The sequence below is a fragment of the Corvus cornix genome, chromosome 4 (genome assembly GCF_000738735.6).
Source record: "Corvus cornix cornix isolate S_Up_H32 chromosome 4, ASM73873v5, whole genome shotgun sequence".
NCBI lineage: Eukaryota > Metazoa > Chordata > Aves > Passeriformes > Corvidae > Corvus > Corvus cornix.
The window spans coordinates 71,598,064-71,616,420 of record NC_046334.1 but is presented as its reverse complement, the minus strand read 5'-3'; the positions used below and the strand labels follow the sequence as shown (position 1 = coordinate 71,616,420).

Here is an 18,357-nt window from a genome sequence, read left to right as displayed (position 1 = left end):
AGCAATTCCTTCCCAACATCCCAGCCCAAGCTCCCCTTTCCCACTGGGAAGCCATTCCCTGCCTCCTGGCCCTCCAGCCCTTGGCCCCAGTCCCTCTGCAGCTCTCCTGGAGCCCCTTTAGGCCCTGCAAGGGGCTCGCAGCTCTCCCTGGCTCCTTCCCTTCTCCAGGGCTCCACTCCCGTGATCCATGTGTGGAAATGGAACCAAGCCTGCCCTGGGTTAATTTTTCCCTGGATAAATTCTTCCCAAAGAAACATTGATCCCATTTAGTTCCTCCTAATTGGACCTGACAGAGGTCGCTGCGATATCCAGGGAAAAAGAGGAACAGGTGGGAGTCAGGAATCCTCATTGCCATGGAGTTTGAAGAGGGGAAGAAATGACAGCTTTGGGAAAAAAATCCTCTTTGAGGAAATATCCAAAACAGGAGTCAGGCCTGGAATCATGGAATTCCAGACTGGTTTGGGTTGGAAGAACCTTAAATCCCATCGAATTCCAACCCAAGGCAGGGACACCTTCCACCAGCCCCAGATCCACCCCTCTGGATACAAATGGATCCAAACTGAGCCAGCCTCATGGATTTTGGAGACGCGGAATGGGACACGACTGGGAGTGCTGGAGAATCTGAGCACCATCATAATAAATAGTAAATAATAAATAATAAATAGTAAATAATAAATAGTAAATAATAAATAATAAATAATAAATAATAAATAATAAATAATAAATAATAAATAAAATCCGGGACTGGGGACACAAACAGGGATCAAATCTTGCTTCCCATAAAATCCATCTGATTTTCCAAGGCTGCTCCCACCAGTCCAGGCCACCAATGCTGGGACACCTTCCCAACAAAGCAAGATGGAGAGGGAGTTAAGTTTAGATGGGATGTTGGGAAGGAATTGCTGGCTGGGAGGGTGGGGAGGGGCTGGGCTGGAATTGCCAGAGCAGCTGGGGCTGCCCCTGGATCCCTGGGAATGTCCAAGGCCAGGCTGGACACTGGGGCTTGGATCCAGCTGGGATGGTGGGAGCTGTCCCTGCCCATGGAATGGGGTGGAACTGTTGGGATTTAAGGTCTTTTCCAACCCAGACCATTCCATGATTCCATAATTCTTTGATAAAACTTCCCACCCTGGCTTTACACCCCAGGTCCTGGCAGCTGATAACCCCAAGTCCTGGCTGATTTTCACCCCAGTTCCTGGCTGCTGTGTAACCCCAGGTCCTGGCAGCTGATTTTAAACCCTCAGGTCCTGGCAGCTGATAACCCCAGGTCCTGGCTGGTTTTAAACCCCCAGGTCCTGGCAGCTGATCTTAAATGCCAGGTTCTGGCTGCTGATAACCCCCCAGTTCCTGGCAGCTGATAACCCCCCAGGTCCTGGCAGCTGATAACCCCCCAAGTCCTGGCAGCTGATTTTAAACCCCCAGGTTCTGGCTGCTGTTAAACCCCAGGTCCTGGCAGCTGATAACCGCAGGTCCTGGCTGATTTTAACTCCAGGTCCTGGCAGCTGATAAACCCCAGGTCCTGGCTGATTTTAACCGCAGGTCCTGGCAGCTGATTTTAAACCGCCAGGTCCTGGCAGCTGTAACCCCAGGTCCTGGCTGCTGTGTAACCCCAGGTCCTGGCAGCTGATTTTAAACCCCCAGGTCCTGGCAGCTGTTAACCCCCAGGTCCTGGCTGCTGTGTAACCCCAGGTCCTGGCTGCTGTGTAACCCCAGGTCCTGGCTGCCATTAAAATCCCATTTCCTGGTTTTTTCCCAGCTGGCTGCCCTCCAGCTCCAGCCAATTACTTCGTGTTGTTCCCAGTTCCTCCTGCACTCTTAATTAGTGCCTTAATTACTCCCTTCCTCTCCTTAAAATCTGCTCCAGGGTGGCTGCTGGGAATGGTTATCCTGCTTTTCCCCAGCCTTCCCGCACAGGTGGAGAATTCCACAGGGACGCTTCCCACTATCCCAGGTTGCTCCAACCTGGAATTGGGTGCTGGAATGGGAAGCTCTGCTTGGCCCAGCACAATTCCCTCAATAGGACATCAAAAATTCCATGGATCCCGAATGGAATCCACACTTACTTCCCAAAGACAGGCTCCAGAGTGCAGGGAAGGTAATTTTCCTGGTCATTTATGGATTTCTTTCCCACGGAAATCTTCACGTAGGGATCGCACTGGAGGTGGGAACGGAAAGAAACACAAAAATCCCGTGGGGTTGTTGGATTGGGAGTGACCTTAAAACCCGCTTAATCCCACTCTTTTCCATAGGTTGTTCCAAATCCCATCCCTTTCCCGACTCAAATTATTCTGGGAATTGGGCATCAGTTTGGAAAGCAGGGAATTTCATTCAAGTCAGATTTTTTTGCCAGGAGACGCAAAAAAATTCAAGGAAAAGCTCCAATTCCACTAAAAGACTTCACCTGGATCTACAGGGATCCACCATCCCTGTCACATCCAAAAATTCCCTGGAAAAAAGATCCAGGCCAAGTTTCCTCATCATTTTTCCCTGATATCCCTTTTCCTGCTGATTTGTTTTTTAAGGAATGGACGGGAAACAGCACTCAGGGAATGGAATGAGCACCCAAGTCTTCCTTGGGCTGGGATGAGCCTCTGGAAAATTTCCATCCCAGGGGAAACTTGGGATCAAATTTCGGTTGGTTTGGGGTTTTAAATGAAAAAAAAAAAAAAGGGGGTTTTCCTTCTTTTTAATGCTCGGGAATCACTTATGGGAGATTTCTAAGGAATGGAACACTTCCGTTCCAAATCCATTGGAAAAAAAAATGAGAAAATTCAAAAGCGGTTGGAATTTCTTTGTATGCTTTTCCATATATTCCATATATATATTTCCCATATTCCATATATGTATAAATATATTTATTTTTCCATATATTTTCATATACATCCATTTTCCCATCTATTTTCCATATCTATTTATCATTTTCCCATCTATTTTTCCTCACATATTTCCCATGGTATTCCTTAACTTTTCCCATTTTCCAGTGAACAAAGAGACTTAAAAAGAATTTTTCCCTGAATTTCTGGGAGTTTTCAGGGAAACAAAAGAGAATTTCCTTTTCTGACCAACACAATTCCCTTTTTCCTGGAATTTTACTTCCATACCAGCAAAGCTTTGCAAGGAGGAATTTTGGGAAAAACGGGATTTTGTTTTCTTCGGCAACAAAACACCAAAAAAAAACCCCAAAATAAAAACAAACCTAAAACTTGTTGAACTAATCCTGAAAAATCAGGATGGAGGAAGAGTTGGCTCCTGGAATTCCCAGATATTACAATGGAGGCAGAAATGAGAGACAAAGTCGTAAATTTGAAGGCAAATCCACAAATTTTGACCAATTTTGACCAAATTTTGACCCAAAAAGCTGTTCCAAGAATCGACTCCAGGAGCCAGCCCAGAGCTCTTCCAGAGGTTTCCCACCGGGATACCTTCCCATTGGAATCCTTGGGCTGGAGGTCGAAGGCGCGGATGATGTAAACCCGGACCAGACATTCCTGGAGTCCCCTGGCCGGGAGCTGCTGGAATTGCCGGGGAGGCACTGGGACGCGTGGATCGTCGGGAAGAGGGTAAATCCTGAAGGAACCCTGGGAAGGACATGGGAATTCAGGGAACAACGTGTGGATGTGGGGCCTGTGGGAGCCAGCTGGGAAAGACCGGAATGAATCATGGAACCATGGAATGGTTTGGATGGGATGGGAGCTGAAAGCTCATCCCAGATCCATGGGCAGGGGCACCTCCCACCATCCCAGGTGGATCCAAGCCCCAGTGTCCAGCCTGGCCTTGGACATTCCCAGGGATCCAGGGGCAGCCCCAGCTGCTCTGGCAATTCCAGCCCAGCCCCTCCCCACCCTCCCAGCCGGGAATTCCTTCCCAACATCCCAGCCCAAGCTCCCCTTTCCCACTGGGAAGCCATTCCCTGCCTCCTGGCCCTCCAGCCCTTGGCCCCAGTCCCTCTGCAGCTCTCCTGGAGCCCCTTTAGGCCCTGCAAGGGGCTCGCAGCTCTCCCTGGCTCCTTCCCTTCTCCAGGGCAACATTCCCAGCTCTCCCAGCCTGATCCAGAGCAGAGGGGCTCCAGAATCCTGGAATGCTTTGGGTGGGAAAGGACCTTAAATCCCACCCCATTCCCACCCCATCCATGGGCAGGGACACCTTTCCCTATCCCAGCTTGTCTCCAATCCCCATCCAAGCAGCCTTGGACAGTTCCGTGGATGAGCATTCCACAACTCCCACAATTCCTGGAGTCATGGAATGATTTGGGGCGGGAAAGGACCTTAAAGATCCTCCAATTCCCAGCCCTATGAACACAATCCATGGGGACGGGGCCATTCCCACCTTGAATTCCCCCACGACTGAGGGGTCATCGCTGGAATCCTGGGATCTCCCCCGGAATAGTTTGAAGGTGTGGCAGAAGTCTGAGAGATGCTCAAATTCCTCCACATTTTCCAGCTCCGTCTCGTAGACCTGAGGAGGAAAAGATGGAGCAGGGAAAAAATTCCAACCAAATCCCTCAATCCCAGGAAAATTCAACCCACTAGGAGAAATTCCCAGGAATTTTCCTCCTTATTTCCCTCTGGGACAGTGAGGAGAATTTGGGAATCCCACAGAAAATTCCAGCCCATCCCAATGACCCAGACAAAGCCAAAGTCTCCTGGAGGGTTTTTCATGGATAGAGATCTTCCAGCTGGGAATATTTTCCTTTAAACCAAGGAAAACCTTCCCTATTTGGGAGTTCGTGTTAAATTTAGGATTTCTTGTGCCTGAATCTCCGTTTTCCCTCAGAAATCCCAGATTTTTCTCATTCCCAAACCCTTCCCAGGGAGGCAGTTCCCCACCCCCTCTGCCACTTCCCAACGGAAAACTTCCAGGAGTTTCCTGAAAGAATTTTGCAAAGGAAATGGAATTTTCCACACTGAGGAAAACCTTTCATTTTTTTTTTTTTTTAACCCAGATGGGAAAAAAAAGCCTCAGATCCCAAGGAAATCATGGAAAGTGGAATTCCACCCGACGGAAGCCACTCACCTTCAAGGTGTCGAATCCCTTTTCCAAGTAATATCCACATTTTTCCCTCTCTCCCGTGGAAGCGTAAAATTTGCTCCACCAGTCGATGAATTCCTCCTCCTGCAGTCAGAGATCCCAAAGTTACTCCTTTTCCACAAGGAAAATCCCAGGAAAACTGCAGCAGCAGCTCCCAGGTTTGGGAAGTGAACCCTGCGTCAACCCCATCCCTGATTTCCAGGTTTTTTGGGATGCTCCCAACCTAAATCCGGCCGTTGTGGCCACTGTGGGTATTCCCAAGAGGATGATTCCCCATGGGAAGATGGTGTAGAGCTCCAAGAAGAATATTCCAAGAATTTGGAGCATTTTTAGGGAATTTTTGGCCAGTCAGAGGGTGGTTTTCCCAGGATTTCCATGCAGGGAATTAATTTAACTCTGGTGTTAACAGCCTGAAATGTCCCAATTTTAGGCTTTCCCTGGAAATTTTTGGGATTTGGGAGACAGGGATTGACTTCCTGGTTGTATCCCAGCACCACCCCAGCCTCCCCATCCCAACAAAACCTGCGGCTAAATGAAAAAAATCCATAAAATTCCCATCTTTCCATTAAAATCCAACAGTGCTCAGGTCTCCTGAAGGACACAACCCTTGGATGAAAAAAAAAATGGGAAGATCCCACAAAATCTCAGCTCCCACCATCACCCATCGCCTCATTCCCGGTGTGAAGCATTCCAGCTCCAAGGATGCTGCTCCAAGAGGAAAAGCGGCCACGCTGGCTCAACAATTCCATGGATTTTATAGGAACCCCGTGTTTTAGATCGCTTTGCCGGCGATCCATGAAAAATTCCTGCAGAATCCTGGTGTCTCCTATGAGGAGGCCACAAAATTCCAGCTCGGTGGCCTCACGGAGGATTCCAAATGGAATTTTACTGGCTCTATATTTGAAGCCAAAGGCACAATGGATGGACATTGGATTTAGTTGGAATATTCCGGAAATTCACTCCAAGGCTTCTGCCACCTCCTGGGGTTTTTTTTGGGGGGAGGGGGGGAATCCAAATTTTCCTTTCATCACTTCCCCATTTTATTGTTTCAAAGGCTCCATTCGGCCATCGTGACATTCCACAGGAATTGGGACACAAGGAAAACGCTTGGATTCATCCCGGGACTTACCCACGGAATCTTCTGCAGCCCCAAGGGAAAGAGTTGGATTAGAGATTTTGGTGGATTTTGACCAATACTCCAATGAAAAACAGGGAGAACATAAAAAGGAGGGAAGTGGAGCAGCTGGAATGTTAGCAGCGATGGACATGATTCCATTTGGGAATGGGAAAGCCGTGGGAAGCGATGGATCGGCAAAGGACGGATTGAGGGATTTCATTTATCCAGGGGATGGATAAAATTCCCTCCAGGTATCCCAAACCGCCTCCAGGGATTTATCCTGGACATGGCACAGAGGATCTCTGGGATCGGGATCTGTGCTCCCTTTCCAGCTTTTTCATGGATCCCACTGGGCACAACACCTGGGTGAGCATCCCTTGTGGATAAATTTATTCCCCAGTGACCGAATCCTCAAATTTTCCTGGAAAAGGAGCTTATTCCCACCTGGAAAGCTGCTGCCATGATTATCCAGAGGTTTCCTGTCTCCTTATCTCTGTTCCCTCCCTCTTGTTCTCACCACCCTGGAACTCCAACCTTTTTCCCAAGAGGGACCCATCCCGTGGATATCCCGGGAATTATGGGATCATTCCCCCTGATCCCATCATCCCAGGAGCTGCAGCAGCTCTGGGAGCAAAGCAGGGCTGGAAGGAGGGGGATTTCTCCTTTATGGAAAAAATTCCTCCCTGAGAGGGTGGGGAGGGGCTGGGCTGGAATTGCCAGAGCAGCTGGGGCTGCCCCTGGATCCCTGGGAATGTCCAAGGCCAGGTTGGACATTGGGGCTTGGATCCAGCTGGGACAGTGGGAGGTGTCCCTGCCATGGAATGGGGTGGGATTTAAGGTCCTTTCCATCCCCAACCATTCCAGGATTCTGGAGCCCCTCTGCTCTGGAGGCAGCTGGGAGAGCTGGGAATGTTGCCCTGGAGAAGGGAAGGAGCCAGGGAGAGCTGCGAGCCCCTTGCAGGGCCTAAAGGGGCTCCAGGAGAGCTGCAGAGGGACTGGGGCCAAGGGCTGGAGGGCCAGGAGGCAGGGAATGGCTTCCCAGTGGGAAAGGGGAGCTTGGGCTGGGATGTTGGGAAGGAATTGCTGGCTGGGAGGGTGGGGAGGGGCTGGGCTGGAATTGCCAGAGCAGCTGGGGCTGCCCCTGGATCCCTGGGAATGTCCAAGGCCAGGCTGGACACTGGGGCTTGGATCCACCTGGGATAGTGGGAAGTGTCCCTGCTCATGGATCTGGGATGAGATTTCAGATCCTTTCCCACCCAAACCATCCCATGGTCCTACAAACCCCGGCTGTGGAAATCCAGCCCTGGAGATTTCTCTGGGAATGCTTTCCCCCCTCCCCAGTGGCAGTGCCATGGGTTGGCTCCCAAACTGGGAATATCAAAACCATCAGGAACATTCCAGGGGGGCAGCACTGGGAACCATTCCCAGGAGGAGCCATCCGACACCCAGAGCTCTTCCAAGGAACCGTAACTGGAGAAGCCGTGAAATGTGGGCTTGGATTGAGAAGGAGCAAACACAGCAAACAACCAATTATCCCAAATCGTTTACAGACATGGATCAGCTGGAATTGGCTCCGCTCAGCTCTGGTAACGTGTCCTGGGATGGGGGATTTGTGTGTCCGACAGGGAAAGCTGCATGAGCCAGAGTAACAGAGGAGTAACAGAGGAGTAACAGAGGAGTAACAGAGGAGTAACAGAGGAGTAACAGAGGAGTAACCCCCTTGTAGGGCTCCTCAGCAGGGAACAGACACTCAGAGGTGTCTGAGAATCCCTCCTGAGCTCCTCTCCTCCAGGAGATGCCCAGGAATCATGGAATTATGGAATGGGAAGGGACCTGGAAGCTCATCCAACTCCATGGGCAGGGACACCTCCCACTATCTCAGGTGGATCCAGCAGAGGGGCTCCACAAACCTGGAATGGTTTGGATGGGAAGGGACTTCAATCCCATCCCATTCCCACCCCATCCATGGGCAGGGACACCTCCCACCATCCCAGGTGGATCCAAGCCCCAGTGTCCAGCCTGGCCTTGGACATTCCCAGGGATCCAGGGGCAGCCCCAGCTGCTCTGGCAATTCCAGCCCAGCCCCTCCCCCCCCTCCCAGCCAGCAATTCCTTCCCAACATCCCAGCCCAAGCTCCCCTTTCCCACTGGGAAGCCATTCCCTGCCTCCTGGCCCTCCAGCCCTTGGCCCCAGTCCCTCTGCAGCTCTCCTGGAGCCCCTTTAGGCCCTGCAAGGGGCTCGCAGCTCTCCCTGGCTCCTTCCCTTCTCCAGGGCAACATTCCCAGCTCTCCCAGCCTGATCCAGAGCAGAGGGGCTCCAGAATCCCTCTGATCATCCTGGTCCCATCCCTGGATCTCTCCCACATTTCCATGTCCTTCCCGTGCTGGGATCCCAGGGCTGGAGGCAGAATTCCTCCCAAAACCACCCTGATTCCCTTTGAAATGGTGGACAACCCAAGGAAACCCCAGCAGCCAGCTGGAATTCCAATTTCCTAAGCAGCAAGAGGGATTTTTCCCAGAAGGAAACACCCCCTTCCATTTAAATCCATACATTCTCATGGATTCGGGTCATTAATTAAGCGATTAATTAATTAAGCAATTAATTAGCAATTAGAAATTAAGCGATACCTACATGAGGCAGGGCCCGGGAATCCGGGATGTTAATTAGTGCTGAGCTCGTCAAACCCTCGGAAAGCTACAAATTAAAGTGATCCGTTATCCAAGGAATTCTGGGAATGGGGATGAACACACAGTTTGGGAGAAATTAAAGGGAATAATCCAAACAAATATTCCCGACCCTGCAGTTTCCCAGGATGAGGAAACCTTTGGGATGAGCGCAGGGTTGGATTTTAGGGATGTTCGGCAAGAAGCTGGAATGAGGTGGAGGAAAAATGGGATATTAATGGGAAAAAATATGGAAAAGCTGTTAGTAATTCCCAATGGAGGAGAGGCTTTTCCCTGGATACCAAGTGCTGCTAACGCAGGGAGTTATTCCGGGATCCAAGGAGGGATCTGAGCCAGGCGGGTTAAAAACAGGATTGGGAATGCTCAGGATGAAATTCCAGGTCCAAGCCCAGCTCATCCTGGACAAACCAAAACCCGGGATCACTTCCATGGGCAGGAAGCAGCAGCGCTGCTCCTGGATTCCAAGGGTTGATCCCTTGGAGGTGGAAAAGGTGGAAAAATGAGAGGTTCTTCCCAGAAAACAGCCGGGTTTGAGGATCAGGCTAATCCCGACAGCATTCCCAGATATCCAGCTCAAGCTTGTTCCCAAAACTCTGCTCCCATCCCAAACCCCACAGCTTCCAGCAGTTCCATAGGGAAAAAATTCCTTGAGGATCGTGTTCCACCAGGATTCCCTCACGGCTCCCGTGGCTGCTGGGAACGGCTCCTTTCCAGCTGATTTATCCATGAGCAGACGGAACAAATCCCTGCTCATCCCATGGACCTGTGGAAGTCCTTCCTGAGCCTCTTCCCGTGGGAATGAACCCTTGGAAAACACTGGGAGCAGAGCTGGCAGGACAAGGCCTGATCCAGCAACCTCTTCCACAAATTCCACCTTTCCAAAATCCTGCTCCTTGTCCTTCTCCCAAAGAACCAAACTAGATGGGATTAGCTGGGGAAAATGGCTTTTCCATGATTTTTAGGAGGATTTTCCTCACTTTGGGAAACCAGGATGTGATTCCCATGCACTTAAACTCCGGCTGAACTCCTGATCCCGCCTGGATGAGATGGATAACGCTCTCCCAAACCTCAGAGCAGAGGGATTTCACCTCCGGTTGTTTTCCCAATTTCCCAGGGAAAGCAACAAAGGGATCCTTTGTTCCAATCATCCCTCGGAGCAGGGAGCAAAGCCAAGCTTGGCAAGGAGGGAAAAAACTCCAGAGCCACGCAAGGAAACGCATCCATGAAAAATCCTGGCTCCTGCTTCCAACAGCGCCGCTGGAAGAGCCCTGGGCACGAGCTGCTGCCGTGGGATCCATCCCTTTTCCCGGGAAGGAGGAGCGGGATGGTCCCTGCTGGCCGGGATTGCTCCTTGACCTCCCAAATCTGGCCCTGGATGGGCGGAAGGATCCCGATGGTCCATCCACGCACCGATCCATGGCCACCTCCAGGAGAGGAGCAGCTTCCAGGGCCAAAATTCCGAGGTGGGAATTTTGGGTTGGCTTTCCAGGAAGAAGCTCCCTCGTCTGTCAAAAAAATGGGAAAAACGAGGAAAGAAACAAAAGGAGAAGGACGAATCCGGAGTCAAACTGAAGAACTCCGTTCATGGCAGGGGGATTGTTAGGGAAAAGGTTTTTTCTGGAAAAAAATGCCGGAATTTTCCACTTTGGAATGGTATTGTCACATCCCTCTCCCCCTTTTCTTCCCATTTAAACTCTTCCCTAAATTTGATCCAAGCTTGGAGAAGTTTCCAAGACATTTATCCCAGGGAATAAAGCTCCAGGATTCCAAAGCTCCGTCTCATTCCTTCCTATGGGATTTTGGGAATGGGATCCCCCATTGCTGGGAGCAGCTCCCAGAGCTCCAGGGGGTGTAAAGGGAGGTGTGTCCCTATCCAGAGGTTTTGTTCCCAAAGGAAAAAATGGGAGCAGGTTTGCCACCAGCATGGTTTTCCATGAATAAGTCACGGGAATCTGAGCAGAGAATTCCAGGGAATGCTGGGCACGGCCAATCCCACTCCGGGCATCCCAGGGCGTTCCCTCCATCCAGACCACTTGGAAAAATGGGACAAACTGGGAATCCCACCAGCGGGAATGACCAGCACCACATTGTCCGAGCACTTCCAGCACTGGGTCGTGGGAGATCCCGATTCCGGATCATGGAAAACCCAGAATCCGGATCATGGGAGACCCCGGCTCCACATCCCAAGTTGGGATCCCGCAGTGAGTTCAGCCCCCAGAAAATTCCCACATTATTCCTTCCGTTTTCTCCCAAGTTTCTCTGTCCTGGACTAAAAAAGGGGGAATTATTCCCAAAATTCCTGTTCCCTAATTCCACGTTTTCCATGGATGCGCTCCAGTTACTTCCCTGATCCAAGATGAAGCCCAACTGTAAATTTTAAGGATAAATCCTTAAATGGGAAGCAAAAAGGAGGGAATGAGGCTGCTTTCCCGATTTCCCAATGCTCCAATCAGGAGCATTTTCAGGAGTTGCTTTTTCCTTTCCACACTTTTCACCGGAGCCAACTTTTCCCAACTTTCCTGTCCAGTTGCTAATGGAGGCTGAAGAATTCCAGGACAAGATTCCAATGGAGCTGTGAATGGAATCCTGGAATCCTGGAATGTTTTGGGTGGGAAGGACCTTAAAGCCCATCCCATTCCACCTTTTCCATGGGTGGGATCTCCCGCTATCCCAGGTTTCTCCAAGCCTCATCCAACCTGGCCTTGGACACTTCCAGGGAGGAGGATTTGGAGTGAGCAGGGGATGAGTAGGGCCACATCCAGAGGGGTTTTTTTGGGAATTTTGGCCAAATTCCTGATTCTCAGCTTGATGTGGGACCCAGCCGGAGCCCGCCTCGGGACACACCACAAATATCCAACGGCAATGGAAAATCCTTGGGAATAGAACCCCCAGGAGGCACCACGGAGATGGAAAAGAGCAGGATCCATGCCCAAGTTGCACATCCTGAGTTTACCGGTTCCTCCATCCCTGGAAGAGCTCAAGGCCAGGGAAACTGAGGCAGGAAACACCTGAAAGGCAGATCCCTTCCGGAAAACTCTGGCTTTTCCAGCCCTGCAGCATCCAGGAACAGGGAGAAGGAAAATTCCAGCCCTCGATATCCCACCAAGGCATAGGAAACCAGGAAAAGTTCCACCAAACATTCCTGACACCATTCCCAGCTGCTCCAGAGGCACCGGCATCACCTCCGGATCCGTGCATCCCACGCACGGCTCGGCACAGGTCTGGCCCAAAGATTCCTTCTGCTGGAGAAGGAATCCGAGGGCTGTGGATATGGGAAGTTTCTGGAAGAACCAAAGCTCCAGGGGTGTGTCCATCCTGATCATTCCCAAGGGAATGCTGAGATTCCTCCAATTCATTGGAACCGCACCGATTCCCCCCTCCTTCCATGCTCCCCAGCACCACGGATCTGGGATTTGGGATTCCGCAATCCCGGTCCTGTAAAATTCCTGCAAACAAGGAGCCAAACTGGGAAAAGGAGACCTGGCCATGGAGTGAGGACAGTGGAGCCTCATGGAATTTTAGCTTTCCTTGGGAAGAGCCCGGCATGGATTTCTCTCCATCAGGAAAGCAAATCCAGGCCCTCATTCCCAATGTAGGGAATGAGGAGGAGTTTGGGGTTGTGCGGATGAGGAGAGGGAGGGAAACCACTTGGAAGTTGAAAAAGGATGGATCCAACCGGATCTGGCCTCGCATGGGCACCGCTGTGTCCGTCCACCCTTACTGCATCCACCAGAGCACGGAAAAATCCCGGGATCTTCCCAGCGCGGCCGCCTTTTCCATACCTGGATGGGAATCAGGGGCTCTTTGTCATCAATGTCGATGAGGATGTCATCCCTGGGCGTGAGGCTGACGTCATCTGCAACCAGAGCGGGGCGTGATCCCAGGATTTGGGAATCCCAGAGACGAGAAACTTTGGGATCAACCTTCAGGAGTGATCCCAGTTTCTCCAAGACCCCATCTCTGTGATCCCAACCTCTTCCAGACCCTTCCCTTCTCCCAAAGCTGATGTCCATGATCCCAAACCCATCCAGATCCTTCCCACTGTCCAAAGGTCATCGCCATGATCCTAATCCTATCCAGACTTTTCCCACCATCCAAAGTTGATTTCCATGATCCCAACCTCATCCAGACCCTTCCCACCATCCAAAGTTGATATCCAAGATTTCAACCTCATCCAGACCCTTCCCGCCACCCAAAGCTCATCTCCATGATCCCAGTCCAATCCAGGGCTCCAAGGAGTCAGGAGAGGGACTTCGGACAAGGACATGGAGTGCCAGGACAAGAGGGAATGGATTAAACTAAAGAAAATTCCTCCCTGGGAGGGTGGGGAGGGGCTGGGCTGGAATTGCCAGAGCAGCTGGGGCTGCCCCTGGATCCCTGGGAATGCCCAAGGCCAGGCTGGACACTGGGGCTTGGATCCACCTGGGATGGTGGGAGGTGTCCCTGCACATGGATGGATTGGGAATGGGATGGGATTTAAGGTCCCTTCCATCCCAAAGCATTCCAGCATTCTGGAGCCCCTCTGCTCTGGATCAGGCTGGGAGAGCTGGGAATGTTGCCCTGGAGAAGGGAAGGAGCCAGGGAGAGCTGCGAGCCCCTTGCAGGGCCTAAAGGGGCTCCAGGAGAGCTGCAGAGGGACTGGGGCCAAGGGCTGGAGGGCCAGGAGGCAGGGAATGGCTTCCCAGTGGGAAAGGGGAGCTTGGGCTGGGATGTTGGGAAGGAATTGCTGGCTGGGAGGGTGGGGAGGGGCTGGGCTGGAATTGCCAGAGCAGCTGGGGCTGCCCCTGGATCCCTGGGAATGTCTAAGGCCAGGTTGGATGGACTTGGATCCACCTGGGATGGTGGGAGGTGTCCCTGGGTGGAACCGGACGGGTTTGAAGATCCATTCCCACCCAACCCATTCCATGACTCCATGAAGGACACAAATCCCGGTATTCCCACGTACCCGGCTGCTCCTGGGGTGCCTCCGTGTCCTGCTGGAAAGGATCCCAGTAGAATTCCTGGAGGGAGCGGATCGTGCACTGTCCCACCACGGGCCGCCGGCCGAAGGGGCGGTTGTCGATGATCTTCAGGATGATGGGGGGGCTGTAGAGGCTCTCCTTGGGAAGACGCTGTGGGAACAGGGAAGGGAAGAGGGAATGAGGTCAGGAAGGGAGGGCAGAAGTTCTGCACCACCCCAAAAAACCAAGGGCAGAGTTAATTTCACCAGAAGAATCAATTTTATGGGATTTTGAGGTCCTTCCCCATAAAATCCAATGTTATGGGACTCCGGGGTCCTTCACCACAAGATCCATTTTTATGGGATTTTAAGGTCCTTCACAAGATCCCATTTTATGGGATTTTGAGGTCCTTCACAAGATCCATTTTATGGCACTTTGAGGTCCTTCACCCTAAGATGCATTTTTAGGGGACTTTGAGGTCCTTCACCAGAACACCCATTTTTAGGGGACTTTGAGGTCCTTCACCATAAAATCAATTTTTATGGGACTGTGAGGTCCTTCACCATAAAATCAATTTTTATGGAACTTTGAGATCCTTCACCACAAGATCCCATTTTACGGGATTCTAAGGTCCTTCACAAGATAAACTTCTATGGGATTTTGAGGTCCTCCACCACAAGATCCATTTTTATGTGACCTTGAGGCTCTTCACCCTAAGATGCATTTTTATGGGACTTTGAGGTCCTTCACAGGATCCATTTTTGTGGGACCTTCCCTTCACCCTGCACCACCCCAGCCCCACCAGGACCTCACCACTTCCATGTAGAGCACGCAGACATCGAAGTTGGGGTTCTTCTTGACGTTCTTGATGACGCCGGACTGGACGCGCTGCCCGCCGCACTCCACCAGCAGGCTGGGCGAGGTCACGCTGGCCAGCTGGAAGCTCTTGAGGTTCCTCAGCCCCCAGGCCAGGATCTGTGGGATGAGAGGACAGCAAATCCTGAGCCCGACTTCTGCTTCCAGGCTTCCATGGAGCTTCCTCGGCACTGCAGGAGAAGCTGGAGGTTCAACTGTGCAGGACATGCAGTGGTGGGAATTATGGAATCCTTGAGGCTGGAAAAGACCTCCGAGGTCTTCGAGTTCAACCTGTGGCTGATCCACACCTCGACACCAGGAATTTCTTGGACACCTCCAGGGATGCGGATTCCAAACCTCCCTGAGCACTTCCAATGCCTGCCCACGTTTTCTGTGAGGAAATTCCTCCTGATGTCCAACCTGAACTTCATCCTTATCCCATCCCTTTTTCCCTGGGAGCAGATCCCAACCCCTCCAGCTCCACCTTCCTATTAGGGCATCATGGAGAGCCAGAAGGTCCCCCTGTAGTCTCCTTTTTTTTGGAATTCCACCCCAGAATCCAGCTCAGATCCCATTCCCAGATCCCACGGGATTCCCGGCTCACCTCGATGGCCGTGCGCTGCAGGACGGGTTTGATTCCCTGCGGGACCATGTAAACGTTGGGCTCCCGCTGGGGCGGCGGATAGGGAAGGTCGGAATCCGCGGACTGCGGGAATGGAGAGGGAAAGGAAACATCAGGAAGCGCCAGGATGGGATAACAACCCCTTTTCCATATTGGATCCACCTGGAGTCTCCATCTCTGCCAAACTCATCTCTCCCAGGAAATCCAGGACAGCCGAAGGAGGGAGATGAGGAATGGTGGGATGGAGGTGCTGGAAAAGTGGTTTTATCCCTTTAATCCGTCCTGGAGAAGATCCGACATCCCTGAGCTTTTCCCAAAGGATCTGCCCTCCAAAGTTCTACGTTTTTTAGGGAATGATGGGAGGAAACCGCCTCTATTCCATCCCAGGATCCCGGTGGGATGAGGAAAGGGATGAAGCAGCAGCAGCGGGGTCGTAGTTGGGCGATTCCCAGAAATTTAGTGGGAGCAGCGCTGTGGGATGGGGGATTGGCATCGCCTCGGGATCTGGGAAGGGGCTGTGGCTCATCCCACAGTTCGTGGACAATCCACAAATCCACGGGACAGGGCTCAGGTGAAACTACCTGAGAATTCCATCGGGATCATCCCAAATCTGGGAAGCAACTGAGGAATTCCCAATTTGCCTTCCCAGAGGAGGAAAGCAGGAAGAATTCCTCCCCTCTTCTTTTCCCGCATCTCCCAGAGCCCCCAGAAAGGTGGGAATGAAAGCAAAACCTCTGGAAATCCATCCCAGGAGCATGGAATTCTCTCCCAGCTGGAATTTTATTGGATTCAATAAAATGCAGGTGTGTTTTAATTCCGGGATTGGGTCAGGGATTGCCTCTCCAAAGGGATTTTCCCCAGTGGCACATGGAGAATCATGGAATGGTTGGCGTTGAATCCTTAAGGATCATCCAATTCCAATCCCCTTTCCCATAAAACCAAGCTTTAATTTTCCTTGGGAATTGCCAGTGGTTCCTGAGTCCAGCTGCTCGTCAGCTGAAGGTTTTTGGGAATTCCATCTGGGGGAAGGTGCCTGGGATTCCCGCATGGAGCAGCCACTCCTCCATCCCATGATCCGCGTGCTCCCAGCGCTGGTTAGTGCCAGCAGGGAATGGGAATTTTATTCAGGATAACCCGAAGGAGAAGGGAGAGCTGCAGAGAATTCCCACATTCCCTGGGTTACCTCTGCAACCCTAATTCCCAAAAAAATTCATTTCAGGCTGCTCAGGCCCAAAATCATGGAATGGTTTGGGTTGGAAGGGATTTTAGTGATGAATCCTTTGGCAAATCCAATGGGAATTCCTTGGAAAAAGAGCTCCTGCTCCGTTCATCCTCTCCAGGATCAACTTGGATTTGAACCCTGCATCATTCCAGGTTTTTTTAAGTCCTTCCTGCTACTCTCCCGGTGGTTTTCCAGGCGTTCTCCTGGATTCCAGCTGAATGCCGGAGGATGGAATGTTCCACCGGATGGACGGGAATGAGCAGGGAATGCCGGGAAGGAGGTGGGAGCAGGGAGGGATCGGGATGGGAGCGGGAAAAGCAATTCCCAGACAAAGCCATCTGGAGGGAGGAAAATCCATAAAAATCCTGCTGGGAGCCGGGATGGGTTGAACAAGGATAAATCAGAGGGAATCCAGGTGGAAAGAAGCTCTGGAGATCACGGAATCCAATCCGGATTTGGATCCAGGATGAGTGAAAATCAACATGGATGAGGCCGAAAAAAACTGGAAAAGTTGGAAAAGATTGCCGGTTTAAATGGAAGCTGGGATGTGATCTGAAGAGAAATCCCAGAGTTTGGCGGGAATTCGGCCCCAAAAGACCATTCCCAAAAAAAATGGAGAAGGATGGAGCCAGCCTGGTCCCTCAGGAACACCCAAGAGGCACCGGAGACTCCGGCTGGCACCAATCCTTGGGATGCAGCCTCAGGAATTTTGTCGGGATGGGGTTCCCGTGATCCTGCTCTCCCTGAGAGGCTCTGCTGGGATTTTCGTGGATTCTGGGAATAGGGAAGGAAGGGGGGAGAGCGATACCCATTGGAGGAGCCCCTCGGAGAACAAGGCGGGAATGCAGAGCTGTGGAATGCCCCATCCCGGAATTCCGGCGGTGGGAAGAAATGGAGGAAAAAGAGGAGAGAGATGATTATGGACACATGGAACAGCGGGATGAGCTCCCAAGGAAAGGCGGCGTGGTGGGAAAAATATCTTGGAAAAATGCATTCATCCCATCCAATCCAACCTTTCCTGGGAATGTTGCTCAGGTCTTTCCTAGCTCATCTCCTGGATTTTGGGATTTACGGCTCCGGGAGTTGTTCCCTTTCCCTGCCAGGAGTTTCCCAAGATCCCAACTCTTGGTTCAGCCTGGGATTGGTTCCATGGGATGCACAAGGATAAAGTCTGGGAAAGGTTGGGATCCTGGGTGTGGAATCAGAATCTTGGGAATGATGGAATCATGGAAGAGTTTCCATTGGAAAGCTCATCCCATTCCATGGGCAGGGAACCTTCCACTATCCCAGGTTGCTCCAAGCCCCATCCAACCTATCCTGGAATTTTTGGGGGGAATGGGACATGAGACTTTCCTTGGGAACAACTGGAACAGTCCGGCACATCCTCGATTCATGGCAAATTCCCTATGGAAAGTCTGGAATTGGGATTTCCCATGGCCAGCCCAGCGTTCCGGCTCTGGCATTCCAGGCTTGGAAGGATGGGACACCTCATTCCAGAGGGTAAATGGATCCCAACATTCTCAGCCATGGGGAAAAGCCCATCCTGCCATTCCTGAAATTCTGGTGCTCCTGGCTTGATCCATCTGGGAAAAAGGGGATTTCCCAAGGAGGCAAATTTTAACAATTCCAAGATGAAAAACAAGGAATTCCCAAAGACTCACCTCATCCAGGCTGGAGGAGAGCTCGCTCTGGGAAAGAGGAGGAGAGGACGGAATTAGAGAAATTCTCATCCCTAAGCCCATCCCAAGGTTTCTAATTGGAGCTGACAACTGAAGGGAACCCTGGAATGGTTTGGGGTGGGAAGGGATCCTTAAATCCCATCCAGTCCCACCCCCTTCCCCAATCCCAGATGGATCCAACCTGGCCTTGGACATTCCCAGGGATCCAGG

The 18,357-nt window shown here is 51.5% G+C and overlaps 2 protein-coding genes across 2 annotated transcripts in view; one reads left to right on the top strand and one right to left on the bottom strand.

Moving 5' to 3' along the window:
• Nucleotides 1-18,198, bottom strand: part of DYSF (dysferlin) — a 41,570-nt gene extending 23,372 nt beyond the window's left edge. The window contains exons 1-11 of the mRNA XM_039551598.1: nucleotides 18,130-18,198; nucleotides 15,229-15,330; nucleotides 14,583-14,744; nucleotides 13,775-13,940; nucleotides 12,612-12,685; nucleotides 8,777-8,839; nucleotides 6,158-6,169; nucleotides 5,014-5,112; nucleotides 4,327-4,455; nucleotides 3,423-3,578; nucleotides 2,064-2,155 (exon numbers count right to left, since the gene is read on the bottom strand). Of these exons, the coding sequence (XP_039407532.1) occupies nucleotides 2,064-2,155; nucleotides 3,423-3,578; nucleotides 4,327-4,455; nucleotides 5,014-5,112; nucleotides 6,158-6,169; nucleotides 8,777-8,839; nucleotides 12,612-12,685; nucleotides 13,775-13,940; nucleotides 14,583-14,744; nucleotides 15,229-15,330; nucleotides 18,130-18,198 (1,124 nt within the window). The remainder of the gene's footprint in view (nucleotides 1-2,063; nucleotides 2,156-3,422; nucleotides 3,579-4,326; nucleotides 4,456-5,013; nucleotides 5,113-6,157; nucleotides 6,170-8,776; nucleotides 8,840-12,611; nucleotides 12,686-13,774; nucleotides 13,941-14,582; nucleotides 14,745-15,228; nucleotides 15,331-18,129) is intronic.
• Nucleotides 18,199-18,254: 56 nt separating this feature from the next.
• Nucleotides 18,255-18,357, top strand: part of SPEF1 (sperm flagellar 1) — a 4,217-nt gene continuing 4,114 nt past the window's right edge. The window contains exon 1 of the mRNA XM_039551597.1: nucleotides 18,255-18,264. Coding sequence (XP_039407531.1) covers nucleotides 18,255-18,264 — 10 coding nt within the window. The remainder of the gene's footprint in view (nucleotides 18,265-18,357) is intronic.